The 19,493-nt window shown below is 42.0% G+C and overlaps 1 protein-coding gene across 1 annotated transcript; it reads right to left on the bottom strand.

Annotated features, from left to right (window-relative positions):
• Positions 1-6,257: 6,257 nt before the first annotated feature.
• Positions 6,258-17,767, bottom strand: rnf150a (ring finger protein 150a). The gene is made up of 7 exons (XM_038271136.1): positions 17,125-17,767; positions 14,587-14,837; positions 11,237-11,308; positions 10,913-10,995; positions 10,725-10,821; positions 10,443-10,644; positions 6,258-8,119 (listed from the first exon to the last, which is right to left on the bottom strand). Exons 1-7 carry the CDS (start codon positions 17,561-17,563, stop codon positions 8,034-8,036), a joined length of 1,230 nt encoding a protein of 409 aa, XP_038127064.1. The 5' UTR covers positions 17,564-17,767; the 3' UTR covers positions 6,258-8,033.
• Positions 17,768-19,493: the final 1,726 nt, after the last annotated feature.

The following is a 19,493-nucleotide window of genomic DNA, read 5'->3' as shown; positions in this document are numbered from 1 at the left end:
AATATAGTTCCTTTAGCCCCTGTTCCTATAGCTTATGTTCCTGTAGCTCCTGTTGCAATGGTGCCTGTTCTTGCAGTACCTGTTCCTATAGTTGTTGTAGCTCATGTTCCTATAGTTCCTGTTCCCATAGTTCCTATAGCTCCTGTTACTATAGCTCATTTCCTAGAGTCCCTGTTCCTATACTTCCTATTCCTAATTCATGTTCCCAGTATAATAGGGTAGGAACAAGAGCTACAATTTAATTTACTTTGAATCATCTTTGACTTAGAGGGTTAAACAAGAAAGTCGTTCTTCTGCCCACTTTAGCTCTAGTAGTGCTGTTAAAAATATTTGAATATGTAAACACTGTTGAGCAGCTGATAGAGGATCTGGAACACAGTATTGATTGCTGTTGCATAACCATCTTTTTATGTTGATGTCATGTTTCTTGTCTTGCAGAACCTATTATGCAGAGGTAAATCCCCACTTTCTTTAACTAGAATAAATCGTAAATTGTCTTTCCATAGAGAAGGCTCGCGTGTCGTCAGCGCGCAGGAGGCAGAGGAGTGTGGGCCAAACCGTTGCGTCTCCTTAAAACTTGAGCCAGGATTTGAGGTGTTTTTTAATGTGTATGTTGGAGGGAACAAAATGTCTCCCAGTTTTTATCTATTGATGAAAACGATCCGAGGGTCAGACTGATAACAGACCCTCATGATGGTTCTGAACGTCAATGCGCGCTTCAGTGCTGCAACCACCTTCAGCCTGTAGGCCAAACACAGGGATTAGCTCTGGAACCGCGTTAATATCCATAAACTAATGCATTCCCCGGAACCACACCCCACAAGCGAACCTCCTGTTAACTAAAGGCCATATGTGCAGATTGATGTTGTGCAACAAACCTTTTGTGTCAAATCTGCGTCATTGTATTGATAATTGTTGGATATGGCGAGGTTACAAAAACTTTAGAGAAATGAACTCCAGTCTGTCAGAGTAAAGATGCACTCCACCAGATTTTAGTTTTTCATCTGCAGAAGAAATAACTAAACATTATTTCTGATTAGGTAATTTTTGTCGCTTATGTAATGTGTAATATAATATTTCAGATATGTAGGTCATTTTCTAAGGAAATGAATAACCTGTAACACATTAGTTAGTGGTCTAATTAAATGGCAACAGTTCGGTGTGAAAGTGTGTCAGATTTTAAAAATAATTTTTTCCATCTTGCTTTATTCTTGTCCTCTTTTTCTTTCCCTCTGTATGCTGGTAAATATTCAAACACAAAAACAAAGTGAGAAAAATAAACCTTATGTTGTGAAACAGGAGCACAGTGGGAACCACATGATAGAAAACCATTCATCCAGCAAAGAAACAGACTATAGAGGAATTAATTAGTGTTGAGCCGATGCCATTTTTTGGCCCCGATACCTGGCTGTGCAGTATTGGCTGATACCGATACCATCTGTTTAAAATTGATGTGTGTGTGTATATATGAAGAACTAAATACTACTTGGATGTAAAATAATTGCCATCATGGCTTGCTCTAGCTGCTGCCTACCTTTGAGAAGCAGGAAAAAGACTAATACAAAGGGAATCCAGTTAGCCTAGTATACTAGCCCCACCCGTCCAAAATCATTTTTCCTGCGAGTTTGGTCCAGCCTCGATCAATGCCCCAGGCCCTAGAACTGGCGGGCCAATCCCAACAGAGATGTGTTTTGAATTTTTGGATGCAAAGGGCATGACAACAAAGCTGGGCAACGCTGGAGAAAGCACAACAAGGAAGATAGCAACAACTATTGAACAGTTCTTGTTTGACTCAGCTTTGGAATCAGTTTTGGAAGGAATAGTCTTGGGGTTTTCATTGAAACGTGAGCAGAGGCTCTACGCTCATTCATTTTTAAGAAGGATGTATTTGTACACGTATTCGTACAATCCCCCAGCTTTCTGTCGCGCTTACTACGTCACAGTCAGTTGTGCTTATTGGTCAGAGCGTTGGCCAACAGGCACAGACATGGTTTGAAAGACAACGGGTTGTTTTCATCAGCAATCTTCCAATGTCACATTCATTGGGGCCAGACTAAATTACACATTTAATCTCACGTTTAGTCTGGTTTATCAGGCTAGAATCCAGTAGAACTTTTTATTGTCTACCTGGAATGGGTGACAATAGTTGAATAAACTTTTGGCTCTCAAAATGATATCGGTGCCCTATTTGTTGGTACTCGCAGATACCGATACCACCATTTTAGTGCTGGATCGGGACCCTGCCCGATACTGGTATCGGTCCAGCACTAGAATTAATGATCATATCTGCTTATATGTCACCCTCAGGACAGTTTGAAAACTTTGTAAATCTTTTTGTGGGGGGAGTTTGAAACTAATCTAACTACACTAGAACTAAGAAAGTAGAACACATCAACCCGGTCCGGAAGTCCTTACACTTGCTCTTTCTGGCTCAGAGAATAGACTTTTAAATCCTTCTGTTAGTCTGAATCACTGAATAGATCAGCATCTCAATAAATAACAGATTTGTTGTCAGTGTCTCAACCTCACAGACCACTCAGGACTTCTACTTTAAGCCTACTCTCTACACCCAGAACCAGAACCGAATGTGGAGAAGCAGCATTTAGTTCCTATGCTCCACTTAAAGCCTTTATTCTTTCAAGTCAAAGTTAAAAACCCATTTGTTTAGAGCTGCCTTTGACTGTAGACGTTATTTGTTTAAGGTTGTGGTCCAATTGCTTTATTTTTATAACATATTTTGTTTATTTTTGTTTGCTGTTATTCTGCTTTTTTTTCTATTTTATCATCAAACATGGTAGAGGGTTTTAGATGTCTGTGATGTGAGAGTTTCTGAGTGATCTGAAGGTTGAAAGTTCATTTCCCATAATGCCTTTCAGTCTTTGTATAGATTGGAAAAAAGTTATGGTCAGATTTTCTCCAAGGGTTTGATTAGATTACAATTTATTGAGTTGAAAAAAACATTTTTATTGCAACCTGAAAATATGTGAGAAGCCTCACCGAATCTTCCACTGCTGAGGCAGGATTGATTTCAACACATTTGTCCCCTCAAAAGCTTCCATCAGCCCCATTTACTCTGAAGCCTGTAAAGGAAAACCACTCAGGTGTCTTTTTCACTTAAGGTGTGAAAATATTTCAAAGCTTTAAAATGTGTTTAGATAACTTGGAGGTGAGAGTTTAAGTGTGAAGAAAAGACTCAGCAGAGATGTGAACTAGACACCATGCTGTGATCCTGCTAACCACCAACCAATATGGCAGCATCAGGTCCATGAGCTTCATCCGGACCTGAAGGTCAGAGATGAGGAGCAAAGGGGACCTGAACAGCTTCACATATCCTGAGAGCAGCTTGCTTTGCTTTCAGTTTTCTGTGGCCTCAAAAACAGGATATGGAGAGACGGTAGTGTATGTTTTCTTCGGGGGCGGGGGTTGACTAAGCTCGGCTTCAGGTGGTTGTTTGAAACTTTCCCCTTCAGTGAACCGCAGCGAGGCGCCTCGCCGCAGACTCTCACGGGTTACAGCTGCTGCTGCTGCAGAGACAGAAATGATTGGTCCCCCCCCCACCCCACAGAGATGACTAGATGACTATACCTTCAGCTTCTGACTTTTAATGTCAACAACAACACCATTGTATTTAGATCACTGAAATCAGAGTCTGACTCAGTTTGTTCAAAAAGGGAAATACACCTTAGGTAAGGGGGTGTCAAAAAAAAAATCCTTATTACTCATGAAGATGAGAATAATTGTGATGAGCATCAGCTCAACAAAAACAAAACATCTCGGAGTGTTGGTTCCACTTCTTGGTTCCTAAATCCACTCCTGGTTCTTTCCAAACTCTGGATCACTTCTGCTTTTAGGGGAAGGAAAGGAAAACAAGATCGGATTGTTTAGCCCTGACTTCTGTCTCATATCAGACTAACAGTTTGAGGAGCTGTTGGGGTTCTCCCTGGTCCTCTGCTGCTCCCCATACAGGAATCTCTGCAGGGTTTGTTTGGGAAAATGAGGACTGTGATGATCAGAACATTTATTCTGTATCTGCATTCTTTGGGCCTGGATGCTCTGATCCAGTTGTAGATCCGGTTCTGGTTAAGTTCCCAGCAGGGATGATAGGACCTTAGATAGCGTACCTATGGTGGGCTCACTGATCCTTCCAGCATGTGTGTTCCCATGATAACCGGTTTCTGCTCTGACAGCAGATATGTGATGGCAACAGCTCGGTGTGAAAGTGTCTCGGACAGAAACTACTGTTCCCTGACAGACAAACCCAAACAGCACGACACACTCTCTGTTCTCTGTTCTTCGTCATCAAGAATGTTTGATTGAAACTCTGAAACCATTGTCGGGTTCAGCTTCCAATCAGCCAGTTTACTCTCATGCTTTAAAAATATTTTAATCAGTTCTATCCAAAGGACTCGTCTTCCTTTGGCTGATTACACTCATTTAGAATCACAGTCATTCAAATGAAACTTTTGATCTGTTTTATGGGATGTATGGAAAACAACAGCTGCCCCAAAGATACTGACTAAAGGTCCAAATGGACCAGAGGATTTGGAAGGCCAGCATCAAATTTCATAGGCAGGAAAAATAGACTTAGTAGACAGGAAGTGCTTAACAGAGGTTGGTACTTGAGGTAGCATGGAGAACCTCTGATCTAGAACAGCTTAAGGTCCAACTCAGAGGTTTTAGGTGGAGCAGAGAAGATCTGTTAGGAACCAAAAACTGGTTTTACAAACAACAGAAATGGGTTTTCTAGCTGAGCAGAAGTTAAGACACCTTCCATGTGACCTTTCATCTTTAGCTGACATATTGACAGGTCCAGGTCTGGTCCAAGTCTAGTCTAGTCTAGGTCCGATCCGGGTCTGGACCAGGTCTAAGTCCAGGTCTGGGAGAGCACTCCGCTTCATTTCAGTTCTTTAATGTTTGTTGCATTTAAAACAACATTCAGCTCACAGAATCTAAGGCTACATTCACACCGCAGCCTGAAGTGACCCAAATCCAATTTTTTTGCCCACACGCAACCTGGATCTGATCTTTTAATTGCAGTCTGAACAGCACAGATCAGATTTTTTCAAATCCAACCCAGGACACATGGGTATGTGGTCCTGAATCCGATATGAATCTGATCTTTTCAAATGCGACCTGTGTCTGAACAGCCATTTTACATTCATCCCACCTGAACGCCATTAATACCCAACAAAGGTCACTATCCTGCTTCTTGCTACACAGAAGCAGCAAGAAAAACAAACACCATGGCGGACGATGATGTGGAGAGCAGTATTTTTTTTTTTAACAATCTTGGAAAGATTAAGGTTTTAAGGTTTGGAAAGATGCTCTCCAGCACTACATCCATGTTTACTTCCGTAAACACGAAGCACGCTGGCTTGTGACGCCATTGCGTCCTCTACTGCGCATGTGGGAACTTCCGCTGTAAGAATGCGGTTTACGGCAATGTGAACATAAAGAAAATCGGATTTCACAAAAACATCAGAATCGAGCATCAAGGCCTGCAGTGTAAACGTTGCCTAAGAGGACTATAGGCGGGCTTTGACTGAACCGTGGACTTTAACTGGACCATGGACTCTGACCACTTTTTAATAGTTGGCTGTTCCTCAGTGGTAGGCTTTGGGTCACTGTTCTGTCTCTGGATCCGCCTCTTCTTCTGCCGGCGTCCATTTTGTTTTCAATGATTTTCTATCAATATTCTGTGGTAGAAAACAGGGACATGTTGGAGTCTTGGTTGACGGTCTTTGGAATGTCCTGCTGCAGTAAGTTTCCCAAACCATGACACTACTCCTCCATGCTTCCTTACATTTAATGTATTACTGTAAAAATCAGTGGAACCGATACTGAAAGCTGCATCAGAGAAACCATCAACCCCCGACTGATTAGTCCTGGAAGGCGGTTGCTTTTGTTTTCACCCTGTAGACAGAGATGACTCACCACCCCCATGAATTTCATGTGCTCGTTAGCGCCCTCTTCAGGCCAGATTTACATTTACAGCTGGTAAATTACTGGGATAATTGGCAGTTTAATATCATTGAGTTTGATGTTTCAACTACATCATCTCTTTCAGGCTCCTACTTTGGTTCCTTCTTACCAACTAACTAATGTTAGAACCATGTCTGTGTGGAACCACTCTGGCTCTCTGTTTTCTTCTTAGTCGAGTAGAAGGATAATTTATATCCATATAGTGATTGATCTGGTTCTGACAGACAGACTGCTTTATTTTAAACACTTAATGCTGAATGAAACCAGAGGAAATGAACAGATAGGATTTATTTCAGAAGCATCACCATGGTTACACTGTCAAACGGACTGACTATAGCTCAAAGAAAACAGAGAGAATCTCCTCAGAGCTTTAGTCCAACACGCAATCCCTTTACTGCTACATCAGATGACTGACCCTGTGCAGTATCAGAGAACTCCTCCCAAAGCTAAGCCTGTGCTTCTATATTTATTTTTTCAATCCATCTCAGTTTATTTATATAGCTTCAATTCATCTTGGGTCTCTTTATAGATCCAGATCAATCAGATCATCCAGTCAGATCAAATGTTCAAAGTTTCTGTCCAAGGAAAACCAGCTGATTGCAATCAGTCACACACTTCACAGGATTAGCTTTTAGAGAATGTAGATATTGACTCTTCAGCAATCACACCAAGCATGCATGCAGCAACAATGGAGAAGAAAAGCTCCCTTTTACAGGAAGAAACCTCCAGCAGAACCAGGCTCAGTGTGAGCGGCCATCTGCTGAGGCCGACTGGGGTTCAAGGAGACAGAAGCAGATATAGAAAAGGAGCATAAAAAGTACTAATCTATGAGTACTTTCTATGTTAGAAAAGCTATCGGTAAACTAGCTCCATAGCTGGCACTATCTGGGAAAGAAACAGTTAATTAGATGAGCTCTGAGCCAGTTTTCATGTCAAAGGATGAAAGAGAGAACAACCAGCTGGTCAGAGACAGAATAAAGCAGAATGATGAAAATTGGTCCTTATGTCCTCCAGCAGTCTAAGCCTATAGCAGCATAACTATAGAGATAGCTCAGGATAACCTGAGCCACTCTAACTATAAGCTTTATCAAAAAGGAACGTTTTAAGAACAGCCTTAAAAGTAGACAGGGTTTAAAATAGGAATAAAACTGGCAGTTTGTTACACAGGAGGGGGGCCTGATAACTAAAATATCTGCTTCCCATTCTACTTTTAGAAATTCTAGGAAGCACTGTCTGCTTCTTCAACTATTACTGTGCTCTTCTGTCTGTAGAAACAGGAGCTTCGGGTGGACCTTCATGAAGATGACTGGAAGAAGGAACCAAAATTCCTTCAAGAAATAAAATGAACTGGGGTCTGCTGTGGAAACCAATCCTAACCTGGCTGTTCTATGTTCTGTGGAGATTTTTTTCTGCTGGATGAAACCTACAGGTTTGGTTCGGACACTAATAAAACCTCATTAGAAGGAATCGCATATTTTCTCCTCTAAACTCCTCACTAAATTCCATAAACATCATGAAATAACAGATCAGCCAGTTTGGGTTTGGATAGCAGATGCTGTGTTCTGTCATCCAGAGTTCAGTCTGGAAACGATCAGTTTTCCTTTAGACGGACCTCAGGACTTTGGCCTTTGGCTCCACGTCTGCAGCAGAGCCAAAGGACTTGCTCTCAGATAACGGGATTTTAAAGACTAATCTGCTTTTTTTTAAAGTTTTCAGCCTCTGAAAAAGTCTTTGATTCTTTGTAACAGCATCATGCTGGTTAAAGCTGCAAACCTTGAGGAGGAACAGCAGGAGGAGGGCCATCATCATCATCATCATCATCATCATCATCATTATTACCATCATCCTCATCCCTTCTCATCATCTTTTCTCCTCTTCTACTCAGTGAGGCTCTAATGTGAGAGCTGCTCCTCATCGTCTCCATGGAGACAACGAGCCCTCCTCTCTGAAGGCCAATTTACAGTCAGTGAAACAGAACCGAGGGTTTGTGGTTTTTTTCCTGTTCTGTCCGTTATTCCTCCTGTATGACATCATCTCTGAAGAGTGTCTCCTCAGCAGGGGCCGTCTCTGGACCTGGTGTCATCGTGCTCCAGAGGACAGTCCACATCCGTCATGGAAATTGGAGGCCAGTTCTGACCTGCAGAGCAAAACAGAACTCAGTGAGACCTGTTTCAACACTGGGTCCATCCAGACCATCACATCCGCTCATCATGGACACGTGTGCAGAATTTAGATTGTTTTTTGATCATACAAACATGACCTCGTCTAAAGGTGGAATCTGATAGTTGAATGTGTCTCCAAAAGACTTCTCTAGCTGGTGGGGAACGTCTCCTAGGATCTGAACTGAGTTCCTGGCACTGGACTCATGCTCTGATAACCCAGTGCTGACCGGCGTCATCAAACTAAGACATTCTAAACCAACTTTAAGCTGGGCTTACACTGAGCGAATTTTTTAAAAATTTTTGCACACAGCTACAGCTCACACTGAAACCGCAGGCTTTCGTTCACAGCGCTGAGCGAAGTGCTGAATGAAGTGCTGCCTTGCAATTTGTGCAATTTTGTGCTAAAAGCCCTAAAAAGAAAAGGCAACGACGTATTTGGACAAAGACATGGCTGAGCAAACGTGGCTGCTACGGTCTGTCAATTTTACAGAAAGAACTCGCATCCTGCTTCTGTGTTATCATCTGAGAAGAAGAATCCTTGTTTGCGATGCTCACTGAACGATTTGCCCATGACGGTCCTCACGATTCCTGATCAGGAGGTGGTCGTGAGAGGCCGATCGCCCCTCTTTACCCCCTGTACAGTACATGACGCACAATCAAGCAGAAAGTCGGCCCGATCGAAAATTCTCACACGACTGAAAAGTTGCCCCGGAAAGGGCAAAAAAATCACACAGTGTATGCCCGGCTTTAATGGCCGCCTCCGTCCGACTGGAACACACTCATTAACAGTTTTAGAGCCATGTCTAAATGGTCTTCAGGTGTAGTCCTATTTCTCCAACTGTGACTTACTGTGTGTGCTCTCTTTCACACTCTGACATGGGAGCAGCCTCTCAGCTCATCTGCAGGGCTGTGTCTTTCCTGGACGGGCCGCCTGTGTAACTGGGTGACACTTACATACCTTTTGTATCTGTTTCTTTTTCTATGTCTGCTGCTGGTTCTACTGGATGTTTCTTCCTGTTCAAATTGAGTTTTCCTCTCCACTGCACTACTTGAATGCTTAGTGTGAGGGATTGCTGAAGAGTCAACTTCTTAAAGGAATAGTACACCCAAAACATGATTAGCCTTCATTTTCTACTCACCCCCATGCTGAACAACACTCTGGAGTACTTTTTTGATATCTCAAATGCATCTGGAGGTCTGGGAGGCTTCTTGCTGTCTGCTGACATTCAAATAATGGAGGTCTATGGTGCCCGAGACAGAAAGGTCCATAAAAGTCCACAAAAAACGTGTCAATATTCCTCCATACTGCTCGTCCAATGTATTCCAAGTGTCCTGAGTGGGTAGCATCCAGAATTTACTCGAAACGAAGTCATTTAGAATGTTTTTAGAGCATAAACAGTAGTGTATAGGATTTCCTAAAAGCGCGTTCACGGCGCTACGGAAACCGCGGCAGACCAAGCCAGATGAAAGTGCGCATTCAGCGTCTGCTCTGCCAATAATGCAAGCGTAGAAGAAGAAATGTGCTGTTTACCTGTGCAAAGAAAGAAACAACGAAAGAAAAATGTCTGAGGACTTCAGTGTTGAGGAAGAGCATGAGTTCTTTGCTGAGCTGAATGCGCACTTTCATCTGGTTTGACAGGTTTTTTGTGGACTTTTATGGACCTTTCTGCCTCGGTCACCATAGACCTCCATTATTTGAATGTCAGCAGACAGCAAGAAGCCTCCCAGATCTCCAGATGCATTTGAGATATCAAAAAAGTACTCCAGAGTGTTGTTCAGCGTGGGGGTGAGTAGAAAATGAAGGCTAATCATGTTTTGGGTGTAATATTCCTTTAAATGCCTTTGAAAATTGTCAACTCCAGCTCATCCAGGAGGAGCATGTGTTGCAAATCAATGACTGGATGCAGTCAGCTGATTTTCTTAGACAGTAACTTTTAACCAATTTGACTGTTTTGTCTCTGTAAAGTGCCTTAAGATGACATGTTGTGAATTGCTGCTAAATAGATAAATGAATTTAAAATTGACGTAGACACGAAGGATGAAACCAACTTCAATAAAGTAGTTTTATGTTCTTTGCATATTGGAACAAAAACATATATAAAGAGAAATCCAGATCAGTGATAAGGGAGTTAAACTTCTGACTGGACATCTCTCTCCATCACAGCCTGCCATTGACCTCTGTGGCCACTTGGTGACAGTGCAAACTAATGGTAGAACCTCCCCCACCTCTGAGTCAAACTGGGTTCAACCATCAAAGACCAATTTGGCTGGAACCCTGAGTGAGGCCATCGTACGTACAGCTGACAGCGGTGTGGATCTGTTGCGTCGGCGCCACTTCCGGCTGATGGTGGAGCTGATGCAGGGCGATCCCCCGCTCTGCAGGATCCACTGAGCTCTCGTTCACTGTGATTTCACTAGCAGCACTGATGGGGTAGGTCAGGGGACCCCCGACACTGGCCTCATTGTCTGGGGGGGTCTCATCTGTGCAGTCAGCACTGAACTGGAAACACCAACACATCTTTAGCTCTTTTTTCGGCCTTGACAAGCAAACAGCATAGATTAAGCCAGAGAGAAGCTTACTTGGATTCCCAGGGCTTTAAAGATGTTTATTTTGCACATCGGACACGTCCTGTGTTCCTGGAGCCACGGATCCACGCAGTGTTTGTGGAAGACATGTCTGACCAGTCAAGATGAAACACACAGACCATAAACTGGACGTCTGAATATAGGTCGGATGGAGCTGAGGTTCAGGAGCACGGCAGCCTCACCTGCAGGGTAAGATCCTCACCACGTCATTAGCTTTGTAACATTCAATGCAAACTGCACAGCTGTCAAAGTCCGCTTCCGTTTCCTTAAACAGAGAGGACAGCAGAATGAGGACACTCTGCCACCCTGTCTAAAGGACCGGTTCTGGTTCATCTAAAGAGGAAAACAGGCTCTCCTCTACTCTGTAGGACCAGAGCAGAACATTGATTCGGTTTACTGATGTTTGATGTTTCCTAAGAAAGGCAGCAGAGGAACAGATCCACAGGATTCTAACACATTAAACTTAATTCAGCACAGAACCTAAAAGTGTGAAGAGTCTTGTTTACCTTGTCTCCTTTCCTTAAAGTGCACACTTGAAGCTTGCTGAGGGCCTTTTCAGCAGCATCTCCCTTGTGCCTCTGCATGCAGAAAAACAAACACACAAAGTGAGTATTGAGACATCCTGAGGCGTCTGCTTTAAAGACTGAACAGAACACATTTTCACAGAGAGCTGCTTCTTCTCTGCTCGTTATGTTTGTTGCCTTGAAAAATAGCTGCATTTGTGCTGAAAGTATAAACTAGAAAAACAAACCAGGACTTTAACGGCACACTTCTGCACTGCAAAAAATCTGAATCTAGATAAGTCATTTTTTCTTAAAATAAGTGCATTTGTTCTTGAATTGAGGAGACAAAAGAGACATTTTGCCAATGGAACAAGACAATTTACACTTAAAATAAGAAAACACAATTGGGTTGTCTTATTTCAAGTGCATATTATCTAATTATCTTATTTTAAGAGTAAAATTACTCATTCCATTGGCAAACTTTCTCATTTACCTGCTCAAATTAAGGGTGAATACACTCAATTTAAGAAATGTTTTACTTATTTCTAGATCGTTTTTGCAGTGCATGGCAAAACGAGACAAAATGACTTTTAGTCAGCTGCTTTTATTTTTAGAAACAGAAAACAGAAAAGTATCTGAATGCAGCTTGAATGAGCATAGGCACTCTTTAGTTTGGAAGTTCGACTGAGACTCAGAGGTCACCATTTTGAGCCTCTTTGAGGCTTTGAACTAAAGTCAGGAGACGACATAACGAAGGAGGATGGAACAGGTTTCTCTGCTAATGTGCTCGAGGCTGTGAGCACAAAGGGGAGGACTTCTGTGGAGGCATTTAAATTTACGATGCCGCAGGATTTTACTGCTCTTCTATGCAGATGACTGTCAAATCTATTTTACACTGCAAAAACGATCTAGAAATAAGTAAAAATTTCTTAAATTAAGTGTATTCACCCTTAATTTGAGCAGGTAAATGAGATAGTTTGCCAATGGAATGAGTAATTGTAGTCTTAAAATAAGATACTTAGATAATATGCACTTGAAATAAGACAACCCAATTGTGTTTTCTTATTTTAAGTGTAAATTGTCTTGTTCCATTGGCAAAATGTCTCTTTTGTCTCCTCAATTCAAGAACAAATGCACTTATTTTAAGAAAAATGACTTAGATTTAGATTTTTTGCAGTGTTACTCATGCGCATCCTCAGCTTGGCCCCAGACATCACCCAGCAGCAAATACAGACAAACATGACCTCATAAGAAAGGAGTGAAGATCCAGAGGAAGACCCCAAATATTGGAGATGATCCGCTCTTTGATTGTTTTCTGATCAGTCATGACAGGAAAATGAATCTGATCACCAAACCTGACAGTTTAGGAGGAGCTGAGAGACCGACCAAAGTTTTTTTTCCCCCCTCAGCAGAAACGCTACATAAAGATTTAGAGCTTCATTATCTGCATGTATTAACAGCACAGGTGTACAGCAGATGTTTCTGTCATGTGGAGGCAGGCTTGGACTGGTAATCTGTGGGCCGGAAGAACTCTCTCAGGATCTCTCAGGAAGAACAAACTACGACCAGAGCTGCTGCGGACCTTCTATCGCTGCACGGTGGAGTCGGTGCTGAGCTGCGGCATCTCGCTGTGGTTCTCCAGCTGCACTGCAGCAGAGAAGAAGCTGCTCCAACGGGTCATCAACACCGCCCAAAGACTGACTGGCTGCCCTCTCCCCTCCTTGGAGGAGATTTACTCCACCCGCTGCCTCAGGAGAGCCCGCAGCATCATCAGGGACCCCTCACACCCCGGTCACCATCTCTTTGAACTGCTCCCATCTGGGAGACGTTTCAGGGCAATAAGAACTAAAACAACCAGACTGAGAAACAGCTTCTTTCGTAGAGCTGTTGTTGCCCTGAACGCCTCACGTACAATTTAACAACGGTAACTATCAATAATGCTACCTCACGTGCAATAACCTGTACCCGCTACCTCAGGAGAGCCCGCAGTATCCCTTTTTAAACTTTTTTCGTATTTATTTATTTAATTTTATTTTTTTATTTTATATTTTTAAATTTGCACTGATTGCTTGTACTGTGTTTTTTTCTTTTTCAAGTAATTTCGTTGCACCCCTGTGGAGCAATGACAATAAAGAATTCTGATTCTGATTCTAATTCTGGTCCTAATTTCAGCTTGCGAGTGTCGGCCCTCCTTAAATCGTACCGGCCCGAAGCACCTACCTGTGACAGTTAACACCTGAAGGAGCTCAAAATTCTAACTACCTAAATCAGGCATCCCCAAAGTCGGTCCTTGAGGGCCGCTGTCCTGTAGGTTTTAGAGGTTTCTCTGCTTCAGCACAGCTGATTCTGATAATTGCAGTTCAGCAAAAGCCTGTTTATCAACTATCAATGTAAATCAGCTGTGGTGGAGCAGGGAAACCTCTAAAACCTGCAGGACAGCCGCCCTCGAGGACCGACTTTGGTGATGCCTGAGCTAAATGATGCATGCAGTATACATAGCCCTTCCTTGTCATGCAAATCCTTGTGGTATAATTTTCTATTTCTTCGAACTGTAAAATCCTTGCAATAAATTAATTATAATAAAACTAAAATTCTTTCTTTAAACCAAACTACAATGTTCCTCTTATATTTGGCGAATTTATGTTAGAGTATTTTGGTAAAATATGTTGCGGTGCATGATTGGGTGTTGCATCTAAAGGCTAACGTTTTCCCGCCTTACCTCCATTGTTGCCAGGTTGGGATGTTTGCCAATCTGACAGTTTAGGATGGTCATCTATGGGTAAAACATTTTTTTTTCTTTAGATTTATGGCCTAAGAGATCAAATTTTGTTCAAATTGGGTGAGATTTTGTATATCCAGGCGAGTTATAAACATCTTTTGGGCTGGAAAACGTGAGTCAGTGACTTCCGGCAACCTTGCTGATGTGGTGAGCGGCGCTGATCAACGGGAATACGGATGCTGCGGATGTTACTTCGGTTGTATTTTAATTCAGTGGATGGACTAAAAATCATGGAAAGAGTCAGCAAAAAGAAGAAAGGGGGAGCGGAGAAGATTTGGGATAAAAAGCAGAAAGCTCTACACACTCACGGGTCTGGATGTTTTAAAATAGAACGTGTGATGCTTGAAAATAGATTGTGTATTCGTCTTTCACATTTGACACGCACGTGTTTCACTGTGCTTCTATTATTTTTATCTGGGGGGTCCATAAGTGGGCCGGCGAAAAACGGTAACGAGTTTGCATTTCCGTTTTGATGAAGGAACCCAATTGTTCCTGATAGCCTTTCAGGTCAGCATTGCTAGGACCAATCAGACAACAGCAGTGACAGAATGCAGCTCAGAGCTTCTGGCGTTACCTGGTTGCGTTCTGCTGAGTTAGCGTAGCGGAACCTCTGGATGTAGTAGAACAGCAGCCAGGCCAGTGAGATGATCATGAGGATGATGAAGGAGATGGAGACGAAAACCACAGAGGTTGCGCTCACATGTTTCTGCAGGTTGTGGGTTCCCACACTGATGTGCATCATCACTACAAAGCGCCGCTCCAGCAAAGTCAGGAGTTCCTGACCTTTAGGTGCGGGGATCATGATGGCCACGATGTCACCTGTACCTGATCCACACAGCAGACAGAACAGGGTCATGGAGCACAGCAGGGAAACTCCAGGCATCACATTCAAATCTACAATCATTTTGACCCCTTTCTGACTCCATAGATCACACTCTCAACTCTATCCATCTTTGCATCAGATTTTCCAAATAATACTAATTATAATGGAACTTTATTGATCTCACATTGGAGAAATTTTGCATTTAACCCCTCCCCCTTAGCAGTGTGGGGTTAAGGGTCTTGCTCAGAGACCAAGAGTGGAAACCATATTTGAGTCAGACGTAGCCCTGATGGGTCCATATGGGTCACATTATATGTTGTTTATTTGTAAATTCTGTCTACAATCGGAATAAAAAAACCTCCAAATGTTATTGTTTTGTTTCTCTCCCTCTCTCTGAGCAGTGGGACTGAGTGGACATCTCTTAACCTTTTAAGAAATTATAAAAACAGCTGAAGCAGAAAAGAAAAATTCTTTGTGAAGTGTTTACTGTAAACCCTGCAGGGCAAAGAATATCCCACCTATATCTGAGCACGGTGGTGGAGGTATGATGTTTTCTGGCTGCTCTACGGCTTCAGAGTTTGAATATAAACCAGAGTGTGTCATATAGAATATCCTGCTCACATTTCAAAGTTGGTATTTTATTCAAAAACAGAAGAAAATACACAGCAGAATAGTCACAGTCATATACTGGAATTAAATAGTTCTTATGTTTTCTGGGTTAAAGTTTTTCTCTCAGACATCCAGCAATAATTTAAGATCATGTTTCATATATCATGTTGAACCATAGACTGTTTAAACAGCTCTGATTTTTAAATTGGAAAATCTGCTCCTCTTCATCGATTAATTTGGATCATTGTGTTGTTTTGTTGCTGGTTCACTGAGAGGGGTGGAGCTTTATGGGGGGCTAGGGGTGGCCATGGCCACCCCTAGCATTTTCCCCTCTAATACAGGTGGTGGCAGCTGTAATACACTCAAGTGGAATATTCAAAACATTAAAATTTTTTGTAGTTAATTATACACATCAATATACTAACATCAAAGATAAGTACAGAATGCATGCTATTTTCAGAAGTAGATTTTGTTTTATATGTGGTAAAGATAAAATAATGTGTTTCTGCAAGTCATCTAGGAGTCTATTTTAATAAAAGCTTATCAAATAATCAATTTATGTAGACATTAGTGCTTGTAAATAGCAATTTTATGCAGAATATTTACTGATAGTAGGTAAGTAATGACAATAGGAAAAGATTTTTCACCCCAAAACTCAAAACTGAATGAATTTGATCCACTATACCTTTTATTTAGAAATTACGGATGTTTAAATATATGCATCTGTTTGTTAGCAAAGGCTGTAGGAGAGTATAGTTTAAATATGGATGTTTTGAAAATTAATTTTTCTGTTGGAACAGTGTAAATTGACCGTGAGGTCCTGGTGCCACCCCTCAGTGTACGATGGTTATTACCTGGCCACCCTAATAAAGATTTTCTAGCTACGCCTCTGTTCATTGGGACAAGTAGAGACTGAGCCTGAACTGGTTTCAGCCCCCCGAACAATTTGTAGAACCGCCCTTGAGATGTTCTTCATCCAGAATCAATCAGGACTCTGAGACCTCAGATCCAGAGGCGTAGCCAGAAATTCTTTATAAGGGTGGCCAGGCAATAACCAATGTACACTGAGGGGGGGTAGGCACCAGAACCTCAGGGTCAATCTACACTGTTCCAACAGGAAAATTAATGAGCACAACCACGTCAATATTTTCCAAATAAAAACAAAATATCCTTTCCTACAGCTTTTGCTAAAAATTAGATGCATATATTTAAACATCTTCCTATATAAAATGTATAGTGAATACAATTCTTTCAGGTTTGAGTTCTGGGGCGATATTAAAATAGTTGATTTCACTGAAGACTCCTAGATGACTTGCAGAGATAAATCATTTTCTCTTTATCTCATATAAAATAACAATATGAATTCTGTTCTTATCATCTTTAATGATAGTAGTAGATGTGCATAATTAACCAGTGTTTTTGTTGTCAAGTAAATGTTAATATATGAAAAAATGTAAATGTTTTGAATATTCCACTTGAGAGTATTACTGCTGCCAACATCTGTATTAGAGGGGAAAATGGTAGGAGTGGTCAATGAGTGGCTAAAGGTGGCCATGGCCACCTCTGGCCCCCCATCTAGCTCCGCCCCTGCTCAGATCCAGCCTCCAGGTCTGGATCACCTCCTGCAGGATCACTGCTGTCATGGAGTAGATCTGGTCCACCCAGACCAGTTCCTCTGACCTGAGTGCTTCATGCTGAAGGTGTGGTTGGTTCTGTTGTAGATCACCACCCCAGAGGCGTTATTCCTGGCTGCGTTGCGGATCTTCTCCCTGAAGGAGCAGTTCCCTGCAGCCAGCAGAGCCACCCAGGTGGGGTTCGGCACCGGGGGGAACCGGACATTCGGGTCGCACCCCTGTCTGTCCTGCGGGGGGGCGGGGACCACAACCCGACCTCTGACTTCTCTCTTGGGCGAGTTCTCCCCATACCGACCGCACGCGCAGCTCTCCGCCCGCACCTGCAGCCTTACCGGGTCCAGGTAGGTGATGTTGACCGCGGCGGGGAACCAGTCCTCCTTCTCTCCCACCGCGGGCTCCAGGTGGAGCAGCTGGACGCACCAGAAGGACAGCAGCCCGGTCACCGGAATCAACCCGCAGCAGGTCCGGAGGAGGGACGGAGCCATGGTTCGGCTGGTGGACAGATGGACGGAGAGCTGAGCTGAAGGGGGATCATCAGGTGGACCGAGGGACTCTGCTGACCGAGCCGGCTCTACGAGCTGGATCACTGACAAGAACCGGAACCGGACTGCTCCTTTCCATCACATAATTAGCAGCTCTGTGGACCATCATGGGGTCCTTCACTCTCCATCCAGTCAAACCATCACCCTGGGGGTACTTCTGAACATCTGAACAAAGATAGAAAACATTTCCCAGAGGCGTAGCCAGACATTTCTGTTCTGGTGGATAGGCACCAGAACCTCAGGGTTAATCTACACTATTGCAACATGAAAATTAAAGAGCAAAACCACGTTCATATTTTCCAAATAAAGACAAAACATCCTATATTTTAGATGCATACATCTAAACATCTTCCTAGATAATATATATAGTATATTTCAAGTTTGAGTTCTGGGGCGATATTAAAATAGTTATCTATTATTTCACTGAATACTCCCATATGTCTTGCAGAGAGAAATAATTTTCTCTCTACCCCATATAACACAAAAAGTAGTTCTGAAAAGAGCATGAATTCTGTACTTATTGTCTTTAATGATAGTAGGCTATATAGTGGATGTGCATAATTAACCACAGTGTTTTTGTTTTCATGTAGGCTAAATGTTAATATATGAAAAATTTAAAGTGTTGTGATTACTCCACTTGAGAGTATTACTGCTGCCACCGTCTGTATTAGAGGGGGAAACATGGTAGGGATGACCAATGATTGGCTAAGGGTGGCCATGGCCACCTCTGGCCCCCCATCTAGCTCCGCCCCTGTACATCTGTCCCAAAGGACCAAAACTATCTAGGGCGACTTGATCTGGATGGATTAGTTTTAATAAAATACTCCAGTATGTTGAGATAATCAGCTTTTAAGTCTTGGATTTAAGTTTAATTCAGCCTAATTTGTAAAATGATTGAATTTAAAAGGATCCACCTGAAGTTTTCTGTTACTGTGTTACTACAATGGGAAGGGAAGAAGTTTTCCTGTTACCATTATTTATGTTAGAACCTGCCCTGACATCATGGAGACTGCCTCAGTGAAAAGTTTTCTTAGAGCTGAAAAAGAACTGATTCAGTTCAGTTGAACCAAACGATCCGGCTCTTGAATCAGAAGCAGAATTCCCACCGAACGGCTGGCTGATCCTTAACACGTGACCTGGGCCAAGGTGCCGCCGGCGCCTCGTGTTTATGTGCAAAAGATCAAAGGAAAACCAGACCCTTTTATGATTAACCAGCATTAATTTGCTGTGGTTCCGTTTATGAGGAGGAAAATTCAGCTGTTCTGGAGCTGTGGGCCATTAAAGAAATGCTGCTTTCAGATGCATTTGAATTTGCTTTTGTTATTATTATTTTATATATATATATATATATATATATATATATATATATATATATATATATATATATATATATATATATATATATATATATATATATATATATATATATATATATATAAAAAAATAGCTTTTTCTTGTTGCATTTCTCCTTTTTTGTTTTTATAACTAAATTTTTTGAATAAAAGTGATTTAAGGCAATTTTCATAAAATACAACAAATAACTGCGGCCTATTTGTGTGTTGATTCTGGGCAGAAAAGTTTAAAATAAATTAGCAATAAGAATACCAGAGATCTGCAAAAAAAAAAAAAAAGCTGAAATAGAATTTTGGGAGATTTTGAGATTTTTTTTATTTCACTTTTTAGTTTGGTATTGATTATGTTGACTCTGAACGACTCAGGTTTCAGAACAAGTAGTAGAAGAAGAAGAAATATTTTCCTATTGTTTTTACAAATAAGCAGAAAAGGGGCTAAACTGTTTGATCCACAGAGGGGGGGGAATCTGCATCTTTTTTTTTTGTATTTCGCAGTGTTGTCTTCAAAGCCGCTGATAATC

This window comes from Cyprinodon tularosa, unplaced genomic scaffold (assembly GCF_016077235.1).
Source record: "Cyprinodon tularosa strain WSP-4 unplaced genomic scaffold, ASM1607723v1 ctg79, whole genome shotgun sequence".
Classification (NCBI taxonomy): domain Eukaryota; kingdom Metazoa; phylum Chordata; class Actinopteri; order Cyprinodontiformes; family Cyprinodontidae; genus Cyprinodon; species Cyprinodon tularosa.
Note: the sequence above shows the minus strand (reverse complement) of the source record. Positions and strands in the feature narration are given on the sequence as shown.

Bases quoted from the DNA above. Each gene is read 5' to 3' on its own strand.
- rnf150a (XM_038271136.1), bottom strand. From the start codon at position 17,563: ATGGCTCCGTCCCTCCTCCGGACCTGCTGCGGGTTGATTCCGGTGACC. The intron at 11,309-14,586 runs GTAACGCCAGAA...TTCTGCATGCAG, and splicing joins ACTCAGCAGAACGCAACCAG to AGGCACAAGGGAGATGCTGC. The intron at 10,996-11,236 runs GTAAACAAGACT...TCTCTGTTTAAG, and splicing joins CTTTAAGGAAAGGAGACAAG to GAAACGGAAGCGGACTTTGA.